The sequence below is a fragment of the Micropterus salmoides genome, unplaced genomic scaffold, assembly GCF_014851395.1.
Source record: "Micropterus salmoides isolate LMB-PRFRI ecotype aquatic unplaced genomic scaffold, ASM1485139v1 Ms_hic_scaffold_16, whole genome shotgun sequence".
In the NCBI taxonomy this organism is placed as follows: domain Eukaryota; kingdom Metazoa; phylum Chordata; class Actinopteri; order Centrarchiformes; family Centrarchidae; genus Micropterus; species Micropterus salmoides.
Genome location: NW_024040707.1, coordinates 352,193 through 370,128, shown reverse-complemented (window position 1 = coordinate 370,128; position 17,936 = coordinate 352,193). Strand labels below are relative to the sequence as shown.

The 17,936-nt window shown below is 45.8% G+C and overlaps 1 protein-coding gene across 1 annotated transcript in view; it reads right to left on the bottom strand.

The window, feature by feature from the left end:
- The window catches only part of plxna3 (plexin A3), a 132,229-nt gene that overhangs the window by 5,553 nt on the left and 108,740 nt on the right, over positions 1-17,936 (bottom strand). Inside the window, exons 21-37 of the mRNA XM_038722619.1 lie at positions 17,795-17,914; positions 16,521-16,640; positions 16,033-16,176; positions 12,959-13,193; positions 12,252-12,394; positions 9,110-9,265; positions 8,804-8,904; positions 7,687-7,753; positions 7,343-7,489; positions 6,102-6,261; positions 5,483-5,586; positions 4,168-4,264; positions 4,001-4,078; positions 3,007-3,119; positions 2,475-2,644; positions 2,182-2,394; positions 280-430 (exon numbers count right to left, since the gene is read on the bottom strand). Of these exons, the coding sequence (XP_038578547.1) occupies positions 280-430; positions 2,182-2,394; positions 2,475-2,644; positions 3,007-3,119; positions 4,001-4,078; positions 4,168-4,264; positions 5,483-5,586; positions 6,102-6,261; positions 7,343-7,489; positions 7,687-7,753; positions 8,804-8,904; positions 9,110-9,265; positions 12,252-12,394; positions 12,959-13,193; positions 16,033-16,176; positions 16,521-16,640; positions 17,795-17,914 (2,319 nt within the window). The remainder of the gene's footprint in view (positions 1-279; positions 431-2,181; positions 2,395-2,474; positions 2,645-3,006; positions 3,120-4,000; positions 4,079-4,167; positions 4,265-5,482; positions 5,587-6,101; positions 6,262-7,342; positions 7,490-7,686; positions 7,754-8,803; positions 8,905-9,109; positions 9,266-12,251; positions 12,395-12,958; positions 13,194-16,032; positions 16,177-16,520; positions 16,641-17,794; positions 17,915-17,936) is intronic.

Genomic DNA, 17,936 nt, shown 5'->3' with positions numbered 1-17,936 from the left:
CGACTGCAGCCGCTGTGATCTTTCACTCATAGGTGCGAGGACACACTGTGCACTCACGTGCTCCTCAGATGGTCCAGTGTCCCGACCTCTTCGGTGTGTTCATATGCTTTTAAGTCAGTGTGGAAACAATGTGGACGTCACTACAAAGATGAGTTGGATTGTCTATGCAATACGTGATTTCACACCACGTTTCTAACCATCAACCATGTTGTCTGCAGGGTTCCTACGTGTAGGACGTCAACAACACGGCAACGCGTCAAGAGATGCCACCCCTCTCACCTCTTCCTTGTACTTGTTGATGTAGAAGTAGAGCTCGCTGAGGGCGCTCAGTGTGTTGAACTCGTTGCCATGGAGACGGGACTGCTCCACCAGGTAGGCGTCCATGTCCTGATCACTGATGCTGGGCATCTTTGCAATATCCCTGTAGTACCTGCAGGAAACACACACACACAAACACACACACAGTTGTATCAACAAGCTAATGTGTTAATTTAACATTAATTTACCCAGATAATTAAGTCTCCTGTGCTAATTGTGTAATTGTTTTGCTTTTGCCCCAACAGGCGATCGCCTTATTAATCGTCAACACTAATTACATTACAGTGTGCCATTATTTACATTCAGTAACCGTCTCACCACTTGATTGACGGAGTTTACTTGTAACATTAAGGCGCCTCTCTGATAACTTTATAGTTTATTTCACTTTATGTTAACTAGAGGTTTGTTGGGGTAGATTACAGTGATGGTTGAAGGTTCATACTTGTATTTAGGGTTTCTACTAGAAAATGTTTTAATGTTTAAAAAACCCCATTATTTTTCTAATTCTGTCCGTCGCTTCATCCTCTGTCTGAACACACAGTTTTAGCTCCTGCAGCAGCTAGTAGTTACTGTAGCTTCATGTCCTGAATTCTTTTTATTCAACCATGCCAAAGTTTTCCATTCTAAGACACCTTTAAAGAATAACTTGGGGTAAGCTACTGGCTTGATAACGACATATAGTAACTCACTAGCATGTTAGCTACCTCGCCACACTCCAGGCTCTTGTCGTTGTGAATGATTAACTGGTTAGCGTGTTAGCTACCTCTCCACCCAACTCATATAGTTGTGTATTATTAGCAGGTTAGCGTGTTAGCTACCTTTCTACCCAGCTCTTGTCGTTGTGTATTATTAGCTGGTTAGCGTGTTAGCTACCTTTCTACCCAGCTCTTGTCGTTGTGTATTATTAGCTGCTTAGCGTGTTAGCTACCTTTCTACCCAGCTCATGTAGTTGTGTATTATTAGCTGGTTAGCATGTTAGCTACCTCTCTACCCAGCTTTTGTCGTTGTGTATTATTAGCTGGTTAGCGTGTTAGCTACCTCTCCACCCAGCTTTTGTCGTTGTGTATTATTAGCTGGTTAGCGTGTTAGCTACCTTTCTACCCAGCTCTTGTCGTTGTGTATTATTAGCTGGTTAGCATGTTAGCTACCTTTCTACCCAGCTCTTGTCGTTGTGTATTATTAGCTGGTTAGCGTGTTAGCTACCTTTCTACCCAACTTTTGTCGTTGTGTATTATTAGCTGGTTAGCGTGTTAGCTACCTCTCCACCCAGCTTTTATCGTTGTGTATTATTAGCTGGTTAGCGTGTTAGCTACCTTTCTACCCAGCTCTTGACGTTGTGTATTATTAGCTGGTTAGCGTGTTAGCTACCTCTCTACCCAACTCATGTAGTTGTGTATTATTAGCAGGTTAGCATGTTAGCTACCTTTCTACCCAGCTCATGTAGTTGTGTATTATTAGCAGGTTAGCGTGTTAGCTACCTCTCTACCCAACTCATGCAGTTGTGTATTATTAGCAGGTTAGCGTGTTAGCTACCTCTCCACCCAACTCATGTAGTTGTGTATTATTAGCAGGTTAGCGTGTTAGCTACCTTTCTACCCAGCTCATGTAGTTGTGTATTATTAGCAGTTTAGCGTGTTAGCTACCTCTCTACCCAACTCATGTAGTTGTGTATTATTAGCAGGTTAGCGTGTTAGCTACCTTTCTACCCAGCTCTTGTAGTTGTGTATTATTAGCAGGTTAGCGTGTTAGCTACCTCTCCACCCAGCTCTTGTAGTTGTGTATTATTAGCAGGTTAGCGTGTTAGCTACCTCTCTACCCAGCTCATGTAGTTGTGTATTATTAGCAGGTTAGCGTGTTAGCTACCTCTCCACCCAGCTCTTGTAGTTGGGGATGTCTTTAGCGTAGAGCAGCTTGTTGGACGGAGAGTCTTTGCCGAGCCGGTGTTCAGACGTCGAGCACGAGTCCATGAAGGTCTGAGCGACGACCGACAGGCAGGCGTCAGTGATGCTGCTCTTGTGGATGTCGAACACAAACTGAGGATTCTTAATGACGTTCACCCAGAACCTGAGAGGAAGGCTGCAGACACACAGAAACATCTGTTAAATCTGTTTTTGTCTCGTGATTAAGGTCTTCACCATCCTCTCATTTTCTCTTACCAGTTGCTCTTCCAGGTGTGCCGAACATCCGGGTCGCTGATCTGTCGTTTGTCGGCCTGCTCATCCAGGAAGTCAAACATGTATTTGATAGCCAATGGGAGAGCAGAGCCCCGGTGGGCGGTGCTAAACACCGTCTCAAACAGGTCGTCCACAAACTTCTGCAGCGTCCCCTAGTGGTGGGAGGACCAACGCATGGGATTAAATATTCTAACAGATAATTCAAATGACTAAATATTCTAATTAGAAAATAAATCAAACACAAAAACGTCCATCAGCCCGCCACTTCGGTAGGAAATGTTTGTTTGTTTGTCGTTAAGTGTTAATCGTTATTCTTCTATATTTTATATTTTTGTCAATTGATCCCATATTTACATGTTTCTACATTTGTTTATGTCAACTGTATGTTTGTCTTTGTGCGTCTACGTGTAGCACCTTTTCTCCAGAACAAATTCCTCCTACGTGTAAGAACTACTAAAAGCTTTTCGGACTCTGATTCTGACGAGCTGAGGGGGGCGCAGCGTTTCAGCGTTACCTTGGTGGCCAGCAGTCTGGTCAGGTAGATCTCAGAAACCATCTTGCTGCCTCGGTCTCCTTCTCTCTGATCGCTGTGCTCGTGGTTCTTCACCAGGTGCCACAGTTTAGTTCCTGGAAACACACAACACATTACAGCACAGTACATACTGCTCAATACTACTACTACTATATATTATATAGTAGTACTATATATTATATAGTAGTAGTATATAATATATTTAGCTTTAGCGTATTTAGCTTGTTCGATTTATCACGTGTGATGTTTCTGTGTGTTCCTGTCTCACTTCAGAGCATATTGCATATATATTGCGGTGTTGGTTTTCATGTTTATAATCAATATATATAGTTTAGAGGGCAGCGCGGTGGTGCAGAGGTTAGCACTGTCACCTCACAGCAAGAAGGTCATGGGTTCAAACCCTGGTCGTCCTGGCCTTTCTGTGTGGAGTTTGCATGTTCTCTCTGGCTTCCTCCCACCGTCCAAAAACATGTGGACTAAGTTAATTGTCCTTAGATGTGAATGTGAGTGGTTGTTTGTCTACCCCGCCTTTCACCCGATGTCAGCTGGGACGGGCTCCTGCGACCCTGTACGCAGGATAAGCGGTTGAAGGTGGATGGATATGTAGTTTATGTCTGACTTTTCCCTCCCGTTAACTGACGGGTCAGTAAGCCTTTGCAACCGAGCCTTTTCAGTTATTCATCTTTGTCATTATTCATACTTGTTCTCTTATTATATCTGTTTATTCTCTTTACAGTTAACACACACACACACACACACACACACACCAGATTTTCATACTACAATAAAGAAGTTGCAAGGACAAAGAGTGTGAGAGTTTCATTACATCATTCTTACTTGTTCTAACCGGACAAACTGTGGAGGTGTGCAGCCACAAAAGAAACATCCAGATAATTCATTCATTTTAATAGAGGTGTCAAGTTTGGGGATCAGAACCAACACCTCTTTTATAGTAGTACTGTTGGTGCTGCAGTACCTGTCTCCTGGTCCGGGGTGATCATCGGAGCTCTGGATCTCAGACTGTCAGGACTGCTGGACGTCCGAAGTAACGACTCTGAAGCGACAAGGAGAGAGAGGAAAGTGACCTTCTCTGATCACTGATCAATACGAGCTCCTGTGTGTGTGTGTGTGTGTGCGCTGTACCATATCTGCTCAGCGATCTGGTGAACGTGAAGGAGTTGGCGATGTTGTAGGCAGAAACCTGCTTCTGGACCAGCGCCACCAGAGAGCCGTCTGTTACCTATCAGCACACAGCAACACATCAGTCAATCAGCTGAACGCTCCATCAATCAGCCGACTAATTAACTATTCAGGCCGCCAACTCTGTCAATCCCGGACACGCAGGAACTGATAATGAGGCCGAGGCGGCTCAAACTCCCGGCGCCGCCGTTTAACAGGACAGAAGCTTTTAATCTGAAGTTAAATGACTGAGGAGGAAACATGGATCCTCTGGACCGGATCCGGCTCCAGGTGTTCACACGTCCTGAGGTCCAGATTCATCCCGTCTCGCCGCCAAAGAACACAGTAACATTTTCTGATCATTCATTTTCCCTCCACATTTTATTTATTCATTTATCAGTATTTTCTGTGAGCTTTGTTGTTTTTTAAGTGATGGTTTTACATTTTGTAGATGTGTCTTCTGAACGAGCCTCGCAGACATTTTAAAACGCTGCTTTCAAAACTCGATGAAAGTCCGCTGAGCTGCTGTCTGCATCTGCTGCAAACATTTAACAATAGAGAGTTGCAGAAATGCAAAAAACAAACTAAGAAATAACAGTTACAGTCTCCGCCTTTAAGACTCATTCAGACTTCCCAGCATGCAAAGCAGAGAGAGCTGATTAAACCTCTGAGAGGAGATTTTTGAATATCAAGGCAATTTCCAAAACTTTCAAGACAAATATTTGAAAGAAACGTTGTAAATATGGAGGATTTACTTCTCCCATTCAAATGATCAAAACCAAAAGTTTACGTTTTCACAGGTCTGGGCAATAAAACACTGATAATTTCCTCAATAACGAAATAACAAATGTTCAATAAATGTTTGATTTAATTTATTTGAATCACGAACTAATCAGCACTTCAAGACATTTATTTTGTTGAGGAAAAAAGACTAAGCAGATCAGAAGAGTTCTGAACGTTCGGCCTCAGGTTTGTTTACTGATCCTCAACAGTTTGTTCTGAGCAGGAAGAAAAGTTTAAACCACATTAACTTTCACTCAGGAGCAAAAATCTGAATTTAAACCTGAAAGAAATTCATTAATGACATTTATCCTGATAAATGTCGAAACCCAATGATAAGACACGTTTAGCGCGATAACATTTCCGGCCGTATCGCCCAGCTCTACGTTCTCAGATCTTCAATCTGTCTTTTGATATTCTTTTTTAACCGACAGAGAAACGTTTCACCTGGTGTCACACACCTGTGCGTGTGTGTGTGTGTGTGTGTGTGTGCGCGTACCTGGTAGTGTGCCAGTGTGTTCAGCCTCTTCCAGTCGCTCTCTATCTTGGTGGTCACGTCCTCGTCCTGCAGGATGATCCTGGTCAGTCGGCCCTGACGCCACTCTGACAGCACAAACACAAGCGCACAGTCAGCGAGTTTCTCTGCTGCTCTCCACCGAGGAGCTAGCTAAGGCTAGCTTAGCTTTTAGAGGTTTAGCTAGCAGCTCGGCCCTCTGGGTGGGAATGTGTGTCTGGTGGTGCGCCACCTTCAGGTCGACATGTACTGACGTTCCCATCAGGTGTGTTTACTGCTAATGTTAGCATGCTAACACGCTACACTAAGAAGGTGAACGTGATGAACATTATACCTGCTAAACATTAGCATGTTAGCATCTAGCTTAAACCACCACTGTTTCGGGTTCTCACAGAGCTGCTAGCATGGAGAGAACTCCTGATCTGAGACCAACGAGCTGCGAGCAGGACGCCGACGCTCAGTGTACACTGAGCAGCTTCATTTTATTTCATAAAATATTTCAGTTGCATCTTTTTCTGACGTGAGTTTGGATTTAAAGCTGGCGGCTGGAGTGAATAACCGATCCTTTAACATGGAGTCACGTGTCTGTGATGTAAGCGGTTACCGAGGTCCATGTCGTCGGCCTGAGGTCTCTGAGAGAACGGGATTCCTTTATAGACGGCGTCCAGCAGTTTGTCTTTGGCCTGAGTCACCGTGTCACAGTTCAGCACCTTCACCGGCACCTCCGTCCCGGCCTCGCCCTCCGGAGGGATACACATCAGAGTCTGAGAGAGAAGGGGGGGGTGCTGCTGGGTTACATCCCACACGATGCAAACAGAAACATTCATTTGCATAATAAACACACAGAGCAACAGGTGATTCAAAGCACTCGGCTTCATCAATAACCGATAACAATGAGCAGCTGACACGACGAACACTGAACCCTCTGATGGACGAGTTCCAAACGGACACATCACATTGGAAACTTCATGCCGCCCTGAAGAACGTCTGGTGTTATTTGTTACAGGATTCTCCAAGTTAAATAGATTTAATACCACCAATTTAATGCCAACTTCACTGCCATCTAACGGAAAATCAGTATAAAGTTTAACTCTTTACCAAGTTACATGTTATTTTTATGCTCACATTCATATTTAAGACATGATAGCTTTTTGGGGTGTGTTTGCTCTGTGATAACATAAAATTAATAAAATATATTCTCTGCATTAAGGACTATAAACCAAACAGAGAAAATAAATAGAATAATAAAAAATGAGTTGTTTCCATTAGTCACACCTGAGAGAGATAAGGTGAGGTAACGTGCCAGGTGCTTTTGCATCTACAGGCAAATGTATTAAGATTTACACGAGCGTGAGGGCTACAAGCTGACTGACTCTCCCATGGCGGCCTGTCAATCAGGATAGAGGCGACTCATATCCGCTGCTCTGTGTAAATTTAACCAGCGTCGCTGAAAAAGCTCATAAGGAGTCGGCTGCTCAGTTTTCATTAAGTTTTGTTTAAAGCCTGTTTGTCGCTAGCTAAAATTAGCATCCCAGCTAATATCACAGCTAACCTGAGTTACAGATGCACCTTGCTAACCAAGCTAGCTAGCTCCACCCTCTCGTCCAAATACGGTCACGTCTGGTTCCAAAAAACGAAGATGGCGACGGCCAAAATGCCAAACTGGAAGCTTCGAAATGGTAGTCCACAAACCAGCGGGGGACGCCACGGCGGCTCCGCCCACTTCTGTTATAGCCACTGTGGTTATTACTGACAAGATGGACCAAACTACCAAAATAAGAGCAGATCCGAAATAACCCGAAACTGGAATCTGCGGTCTGTCTGCATTGAAACTGTGTGTGTTACCAGCTGTTTGTAGTCGATCTGCTGTCTGATGAGTTTGTCTTCACTCAGAGAGTAGCGAGCTTCCCCGGTGATGGCGTCGATCGGGCCTTTCTCCATCTGCTGCTTTATGGCACAGTACAACATGAAGAGAGGCTCGCCTGCACACTCCTGACAGACAGACAGAGAGAATCCCTTCATTACCACAGTTTAATCCTGAAAACTCATCAGCAGCAGGATTTAACCAATCCCCTTCATTTCCTATGAATAAATCAACTGCAGCCCTGATCTGATTGGTCACGGTCAGACTGAGGAAGAGGAAGAGCTTAACGAGGTCAGTTAGGAAGAGGAAGAAGGCGGCGGCTTACCTTGAGGAACCGATGCAGCAGGAAGGTGAACCAGTTTGTCAGCATCTTCTCGGCTACAGACTCCGTCCTGAACACAGAGGTCAGAGGTCAGGTGTGCAGTCCAGGGTACTTTATTCATGTATTTTTCTGCGTCAGATCAGTAGTGTTGGTGTGTAGTGGCAGATCATGCACCACATCCACACCCTGCTCCTCGAGCTGTGGGAAAGAGAAGAACCTCCCCCAGCTCAGGGATGCTCTACCAGAGACCATATTCAAGAAGGGGGATAACGCTGAACATGGAAACTCCAGGAGAATCTCGATCCTGTCTCGTGTCCTCGCAAACAGACTGCTACCACTGTCTGAGGGAGTACTGCGGGAATCAGCCATCGACCCGGCCCATCATAATAGTTCCTCTGCAGCCTCCTCTCCTCTCAAGCTGACAGACTCTGAGGTCAACCGTCGCCTGAGATGTGCCAGTGGAGCATATGCCAGATTCTCAAAAAGAGTCTCTGACCGAGACCTAAAGGTCCAAACAAAACTCTCGGTCTACATTGCTGAGGTCCTCCCCACCCTGCTGTGCGGAGCGGAGTCATGGACCCCCTACAGCCCTGGGACATCACCACCGAAGATCTTATATATTCTGAGGATCAGCATTTTGGAGGAAGCCAACGTGTTCAGCATCACGATAATGCAACACCAACTTGGACGGACTGACCGTGTGATTCGCTTGACTAACTCAGGTCTCCTCAAGCAGATCCTGTACTCCCAGCTGGAGAAACATCCCTGACGGGAAAAGAATCGATTCAAGGACATTAAGACCCGTCTGAAGGAACATCGCATCAAGCGACCGGGGGAACGTCGCATTGGACAGGCGTTGCTGAAGGAAACCCTTCCTGCACATCATGAAAAGAAGCTCCGCTGTATCGCAGAGAAAAAGCGACCGCAAGGAAAGAAAGAAAAAATAATCCCCCACTTTGCCCCGCCCACACTGAGCCAAGATATGTGGCTCTGCCTCGTCAGCCACCTGAAGACCCCCAACCGGATGAATCTGCAGAGAGGACAGTCAGGCCGCCGGTGATGATGATGATGAAGATGATGTGTGAGGTTCGGGGTTAAAGGTTACAGGAGGTGTACTGACCTCCTCAGCAGCAGCTTGGGATGGTTTCTGTTCTCCAGGTTCTTCTCAATCAGGTCGGCCAGCAGCTGTTTCAACACCACTGTAGCATATTCCATCCGACCCTAAGAGACCAATGTCAAGCCAGGTATTACATCTACAAGACAATGATTCACAGCTCAATGGAATAACATCTATAAATCTTTATTAGCCAGCTTTCTATAACTACTGGACAGTTATTAGCACCGGGCCATCTAATAACGATCAGTAAGTATTAATGACGCCTTATTGATCAGCATTGTAACCATTATTAAGACAGTTAGCAGCTACCTGCAGAGCAGCCATCAGCAGCGAAGCGACGTTCCCTCTGTCCCTCATGGAGAACGACCTCTGAGCCTCCAGAGTGTGAATGAAGGTCAGCAGGAACATCTTGTTGTTCAGTAACTGACTGAAGAGACGCAGAGCTTTCTCTACGTTAGCTGGAGACTGAAACACAGACAGACCGCACAGTTAGGACTAACGTTACTTAGAGCAGGGCGATGTGGCCCAAAATGTTATCACGACAAAACACTTCAATATTGAGAATTATTATTATTTGTTTTGCTGAGTGAAAGTTGGAAAAAAAACAGATGGTTAATTTTGGTTTAAACTTTTCTTTATGGTCATGACAAAGCAGATTATTTCACAAATCTGAGGTGAAACAAACGATTTTGATAAAATCTTTTTTCAGTCCCTTTTCCTCAACAAAATAAATATTTTAATAGAAAAAAAAAGTGCTAATTAGTTTGTGATTCAAATGCATGAAATTAAACATTTATTGACGATATATCAAACAACACTTGTTGTTATTGAAGAAAATTATATTGTGATAATATTTATTGTTTTATTGCCCAGCCCTAACATTACTTCTTCTTCTTCGGTTCATTATGGAAGGTCTTTATACACCACTGAAAACATAGCTTATATTTCTGTCAACAGATCCTCCTGAATGTTACACCCTAGACCTTTAAAATCAAGTTATTTGAAATTGTACGTTTTAAAGTTAGCTTCTGGAAATAGCAGAATTCTGATTATCTGGTTTCCATACAAAATATTTCAGCACTATAGATTTTTATTTGATTTACTCACACTTTAACTCCTCCGCTATTTAACACAGGAAGTGACCTCTTTTAGTTTGGCTGCTAAAATATCATGTTTATAAGTTTTCTACAGATTCACAGTACTCCAGTGATAGCTGTACATCCATGCTAACTGCTAACCCTAGCTGCTAACAGGAGCTGCTAACCCTAGCTGACACGATAACACCAAATTTAACACACCTGCTCCCGATTCACACCTGAGACAAGCTGTACACTCACTACTTTACGCTGTTCTACAAGCTGTACGCTCACTACTACTTTACACTGTTCTACAAGCTGCACGCTCACTACTACTTTACACTGTTCTACAAGCTGCACGCTCACTACTACTTTACACTGTTCTACAAGCTGTACGCTCACTACTTTACACTGTTCTACAAGCTGTACGCTCACTACTTTACACTGTTCTACAAGCTGCACGCTCACTACTTTACACTGTTCTACAAGCTGTACGCTCACTACTACTTTACACTGTTCTACAAGCTGCACGCTCACTACTTTACACTGTTCTACAAGCTGCACGCTCACTACTTTACACTGTTCTACAAGCTGCACGCTCACTACTTTACACTGTTCTACAAGCTGTACGCTCACTACTTTACACTGTTCTACAAGCTGCACGCTCACTACTTTACACTGTTCTACAAGCTGCACGCTCACTACTTTACACTGTTCTACAAGCTGTACACTCACTACTTTACACTGTTCTACAAGCTGCACGCTCACTACTACTTTACACTGTTCTACAAGCTGCACGCTCACTACTACTTTACACTGTTCTACAAGCTGCACGCTCACTACTACTTTACACTGTTCTACAAGCTGCACGCTCACTACTACTTTACACTGTTCTACAAGCTGCACGCTCACTACTACTTTACACTGTTCTACAAGCTGCACGCTCACTACTACTTTACACTGTTCTACAAGCTGCACGCTCACTACTACTTTACACTGTTCTACAAGCTGCACGCTCACTACTACTTTACACTGTTCTACAAGCTGTACGCTCACTACTTTACGCTGTTATACAAGCTGCACGCTCACTACTTTACATTGTTCTACAAGCTGCACGTTCACTACTTTACACTGTTCTACAAGCTGTACGCTCACTACTTTACGTTGTTCTACAAGCTGCACGCTCACTACTTTACACTGTTCTACAAGCTGCACGCTCACTACTTTACACTGTTCTACAAGCTGTACACTCACTACTTTACACTGTTATACAAGCTGCACGCTCACTACTTTACACTGTTCTACAAGCTGCACGCTCACTACTTTACACTGTTATACAAGCTGCACGCTCACTACTTTACACTGTTCTACAAGCTGCACGCTCACTACTACTTTACATTGTTCTACAAGCTGAACGCTCACTACTACTTTACACTGTTCTACAAGCTGCACGCTCACTACTTTACGTTGTTCTACAAGCTGCACGCTCACTACTTTACACTGTTCTACAAGCTGCACGCTCACTACTTTACACTGTTCTACAAGCTGTACACTCACTACTTTACACTGTTATACAAGCTGCACGCTCACTACTTTACACTGTTATACAAGCTGCACGCTCACTACTTTACACTGTTCTACAAGCTGTACGCTCACTACTTTACACTGTTATACAAGCTGCACGCTCACTACTTTACACTGTTATACAAGCTGTACGCTCACTACTTTACACTGTTATACAAGCTGTACGCTCACTACTTTATACTGTTCTATAAGCTGTACACTCACTACTTTTCACTGGAGCAAAGGGTCATTTCTTCCGTGTCATCACATGAATAGCTAGAATCACATATTTACTAAACTGTGAGGGGTGGATGCACTTTGGTGAGTTACTATACGTATCATGGCAGCAGTTGAACACTTACCTCCTCACTATACTGTCATATTGCCCGACCCTAATTTTCTAAGAAACCTTAATAAATCTAAACCAGAATTCAAATATACAGAAAAACAGGAAATCCTCTTGAAATAAGTGGATTAACCAGAAAGAAAACCTCTGGAGCTGACACCGGCCCGCTGAGAACACAGCTTCACACTAAAGAAACTTTTTCCTTCCACCCAGAGACTGATCTGCTTTCACACCTAGTTATTAGGATCTGAGAAAATCTAATTCATGGCTGCCGATGCAGAGAACAGAGGCTCAGAGCTTCCTGCTGCGTCCGCTTAATTAAAGCTGCATGGAGGCCCAGACGGCGTAGATACTGAGGAGGGTTGTTCTGTCTCGCTACACAGCTCGTGCTCTGTCTGTAATATTCCTGGTGTTTGTTTTCTGTAGAGAAATGTAATGAAGTGATGTCTGAGTGTGCTGTTCGTACGTCCAGCTCTTTGAGGACGGGGTGTTCTTCTATTCCAGGGAACATGACCCTCATGGTGTAGGTCCGGTACTCCAGGAAGGGGATCTTCACTCCGTCCATGTCGTTGGTCAGCTCCTGGATGTCCGTCTGCAGCTCTGCAAACGCTGCAGGGAGGAAGAGGAAAGGCGGTTAACGTCGCTGCTGAACACCTGGACAGATTACAATCTTTGTTTTGACATGAGAGTCTGAGGAACTTTTTAATTTCTCTGAAACTCTCAGGCTCTGTCCACGCCGGCGTTGTAGCTGCATATCAGAACCGATCTCCTTCTGTATTAAAACGACTGAAATTGTGACCGTTCACGTACACTGAGCGTGTGCGTGCCGGTGTAATCAGGAAGCAGATTGTCTGCTCTGCAGCTGAAGAAGAAAGTTCTACTGGAGACGAAGGAAGAGCAGCGATGGAGAAGAACCACAGCAGAGATTCCTCTGCACGGAGCGACGGCGAGGTGGAACTGTTACTGAGAGGAAGACGGGAGGACAGAGAGACGGTGGCGGCGGGAAACAGGCTGGGAGTCGACGCAAAGTAAATACGGAGACACGCAGAGGACAAGTGTAGAAGAGTAATTTACACAGTACAGAATACTAAGAATAAAACTCTGTCAGCAGCATCGTGTTATTCGTTATAAACAGTAGACACCAACACCACATCCTCACGCTACACAACGTACCCTCCTTGCACTCTAGCGCCACCCGGCTCTCCAGATTATCCATCTGCAGCTGGAGGCGTTTCAGCGTCCGGTCGGCGTCGCGAGTCTTCCTCTTGTAGGCGATGAGCACCGCGATGATCGCGATTAGCAACACGCCTCCGCCAGCTCCGATGCCGATGATGGCGGGAAGCGTCAGGGCGCTGTCGGAGTAGATATGGAGCGTACCCGGGGAATACTCCAGACCGCCGACTAGGATCTACAGAGAGAGAAACAGCAGTGTGACGTTAACAGCTGGGCTGCCCTGGAATCAACATGAAGCGTTCCTAGCCTCTTTCCTCTCAATTTACACTGTTGGCACGTTCCCACCGCTGCTACCAGCTCGACTCAGCTCGCTTTGGTGACCCGTCCCGCTTTCCACTGCAGATATAGCAGCAGAACTGTAAAGACACTAACAGTATTATTATTATTATTAGGGATGAAACGGCTTTATTCAGTGTGTTTAATGTTTTAATGAGCGGGACCTCAGCTCCCGGTAGAAACCTCCTGCCTCCAACACCTGCCAAATGTGCCTCCATCACCTGCCCCCATCACCTGCCAAATGTGCCTCCATCACCTGCCAAATGTGCCTCCATCACCTGCCCCCATCACCTGCCAAATGTGCCTCCATCACCTGCCAAATGTGCCTCCTTCACCTGCCCCCATCACCTGCCAAATGTGCCTCCATCACCTGCCAAATGTGCCTCCATCATCTGCCAAATGTGCCTCCATCACCTGCCCCCATCACCTGCCAAATGTGCCTCCATCACCTGCCCCCATCACCTGCCAAATGTGCCTCCATCACCTGCCAAATGTGCCTCCTTCACCTGCCCCCATCACCTGCCAAATGTGCCTCCATCACCTGCCAAATGTGCCTCCATCATCTGCCAAATGTGCCTCCATCACCTGCCCCCATCACCTGCCAAATGTGCCTCCATCACCTGCCCCCATCACCTGCCAAATGTGCCTCCATCACCTGCCAAAATGTGCCTCCATCACCTGCCTCCATCATCTGCCAATGTGCCTCCATCACCTGCCGAAATGTGCCTCCATCACCTGCCTCCATCATCTGCCAAATGTGCCTCCATCACCTGCCCCCATCACCTGCCAAATGTGCCTCCATCACCTGCCCCCATCACCTGCCAAATGTGCCTCCATCACCTGCCAAATGTGCCTCCATTACCTGCCCCCATCACCTGCCAAATGTGCCTCCATCACCTGCCAAATGTGCCTCCATTACCTGCCTCCATCACCTGCCAAATGTGCCTCCATTACCTGCCTCCATCACCTGCCAAATGTGCCTCCATTACCTGCCTCCATCACCTGCCAAATGTGCCTCCATCACCTGCCTCCATCATCTGCCAATGTGCCTCCATCACCTGCCCCCATCACCTGCCAAATGTGCCTCCATCACCTGCCCCCATCACCTGCCAAATGTGCCTCCATCACCTGCCCCCATCACCTGCCAAATGTGCCTCCATTACCTGCCTCCATCACCTGCCAAATGTGCCTCCATCACCTGCCAAATGTGCCTCCATCACCTGCCTCCATCACCTGCCAAATGTGCCTCCATCACCTGCCAAATGTGCCTCCATCACCTGCCTCCATCACCTGCCAAATGTGCCTCCATCACCTGCCCCAATCACCTGCCCCCATCACCTGCCAAATGTGCCTCGATCACCTGCCAAATGTGCCTCCATCACCTGCCTCCATCACCTGCCCCCATCACCTGCCAAATGTGCCTCCATCACCTGCCTCCATCACCTGCCCCCATCACCTGCCAAATGTGCCTCCATCACCTGCCCCCATCACCTGCCAAATGTGCCTCCATCACCTGCCCCCATCACCTGCCAAATGTGCCTCCATCACCTGCCCCCATCACCTGCCAAATGTGCCTCCATCACCTGCCAAATGTGCCTCCATCACCTGCCTCCATCATCTGCCAATGTGCCTCCATCACCTGCCCCCATCACCTGCCAAATGTGCCTCCATCACCTGCCCCCATCACCTGCCAAATGTGCCTCCATCACCTGCCCCCATCACCTGCCAAATGTGCCTCCATCACCTGCCAAATGTGCCTCCATTACCTGCCTCCATCACCTGCCAAATGTGCCTCCATCACCTGCCAAATGTGCCTCCATCACCTGCCTCCATCACCTGCCAAATGTGCCTCCATCACCTGCCCCCATCACCTGCCAAATGTGCCTCCATCACCTGCCAAATGTGCCTCCATTACCTGCCTCCATCACCTGCCAAATGTGCCTCCATCACCTGCCAAATGTGCCTCCATCACCTGCCCCAATCACCTGCCCCCATCACCTGCCAAATGTGCCTCCATCACCTGCCCCCATCACCTGCCAAATGTGCCTCCATCACCTGCCCCCATCACCTGCCCCCATCACCTGCCCCCATCACCTGCCCCCATCACCTGCCTCTTGACTGACAGCACACCTGAAACTTTTCTTCCTTGATGACTTTTTGTCTCATTATCGAGATGTTCTGTCGCTTTAAGCTCTTCGGACGATCACAGACGTCTCACAGACACACGGTTTTATGTGTATTAGTTATTAATGATTTATTAAAGCGTTTCCTTTTACAAGTTATTAATATTGATTATAAAACAGATGAAGGCTCGTAAACTGATGAATAAATGATGAAGATGAGTTGATGATGATGATGAACTGATGGGAGACAGAGGAGGCACTACAGTGACATTCTGTATTGATTAATAATCACTAGCTTTAATAATGCATCAATAGTGTGTCTGGCTTCACTTTGACCCTGTGTGTGTTTATCACCCTCTGATCTTCACATCAAACCAATTACCCATAACCCCCTGCAGCTGCACTTCCTCCTCCCCTCTGTTTTCCTCCCCTCTCCTCCTAAATGATCGACTAATTTAAATTAATCTGCTTGTTAATTCACTGATCAACTGATAAAAATGTTTTGTCGGCCATTAAAGTCCTTCTGAAAAGTCTTTAACCAATCACCAACAATCACGTTCAATTATCAGCAACAGGTGAAATAAAAAGGGGCGGGGCCAAGGCCCCATCACTCACCAGCACTCGCTGTTCTCCCGTGAGATCTGGCGAATCACAGAGCAGCTGGTTCTCTGACACGGTCAGCAGGCAGGGAGACTCTCCAATCAGAACCGTGTAGTTCAGGCGGTTGTTCCCCGGAGCCGGAGGGATCAGGTTCTTACCCTGGAACAGAAGGAGTACTCTTGTACTACTGTAGTAGTAGTAATACCACAGATACTCTGTTACAAGTAAAAGTCCTGCAGTCTAATTAATACTTCAGTACAAAAGTATTAGAATCACAATATATTTAAGTACTCATTATGTAACAGATATTATTTTACTGATGCGTTCATGTGTTCATCACTCTAAACTGTGAGCTCAATACAGTTCTTAACCTATAATATTACACTGTCATTTATTACGTCAGTAAATAAATGTAGTGCGGTATGCAGTAGCAGAACATGAAATACATCTCGGTCGCATCGAGTCTCTTCTTCTTCTTGACTTCCTGTGTGTTTGTTTCTCACCTTGAGGATTATGGGTGACCCTGGTTTGACCTCCAGGATCCCAGAATTCCCCAGGGGATCAAAGGTCGGGTTGGGGTAGTGTGTGAAGGGGGTGGAGTTCAGGACCAGCAGAGAGGAGACCTGGACGGGACGAGAACATCAGCATAAATATGTTTCTACAGGACTGAATACTGGTACTCTGTAAATACTACGACCACTACAGCATAAACTCCCTCACAGCGTCGGCTTCATCTGGACCAGAGAGCGGACCGGAACAGAAGAAGCTCCCCGTCAGCTGAATTATATTTCAGATGTAGACCAGGTCCAGACCACCTGACAGGGGTCTGCTGAGCCGTCCTGGGTTCAGCATCAAACACTGTCGGGTTATCACGTCTAAATCTTTTACTTCAAAAACCTACTGGGAAGTAAAGTTTTAATTGTTTCTAATCTGTGACGAGATTCAATTTTCATTTAATTCACGAGTTTTAGTTCATAAGTTTCCTCCATTTTTATGTTTAATATTGCCGTGTGTGCACCTGTACAGCGTTCTCTTATCCTATTGCTCTGTTCTCGTCACTGTTTGCAGCTCTTTAAATTCCCGCTGTTTATTCCATCTACTTCTTCTGATGTCACTGCAGCTACTGTACTGCTGTATGTGGTCGGGTATCACTAATGTTGTGGGGACCTAACTGTATTTACACAGTCAAATCCGGGGATTCTGATTTCTTATTGGGGACAAAATGCAAGTCTACAAAAGTAAATGATAAAATGTATTTTATTAAACCTTTCTTTAACCAGGAGAAAATCTGTTTTCAGTGAGCAGCAAGTCGTTATATAAAAGAAGAAGAACTGACTCAAAGTCACAAAATTAAAATTGGCAGGAGACAGTATTTCTTTCAATTTAATAGTATTTTGTTATTTTTTTTTAACAAAATAAAGTTCTGTGAACAGTGACAGTACCCCCCCCCCCTCCACACAATTATTAATGTAGCTGATAAACCTTTAGGGTAAAGATCTGATTTAAGGTCAGGGCAGTGGTTCTCAAACATTTTCTGATCCGTTTGTTGTTATTTTGGGTTCATCCCGCTGTAGTAATGGCAGGTTGTGTTTATTCGCTTTACTGCATTGAGTGTGAACACTTGTGCGACAAGTCCAGTGGTCAAACTCACGGGATAAACGTGAGGCAAAGAATACAGTACATTTGGTCTGAGTGCACAGTCAGAGTTAGCTGAAGCAGGTTAAAGTCCGCCTCCAGGGATGATGTGATGTGCTCTGAAACTGTGTGTGTGTGTTACCTGGTCAAAGACGAAGCCGAACTCGTCGGGCCGCAGCGCCCCCTCTGGCGGGGTGGGTTTACTGTAGACCAAACCAGGAGCCAGACACGTCATGGTGCTGTCGTTGACTACAGAGCAGAACTAGAGGGACAGACGGAGGACA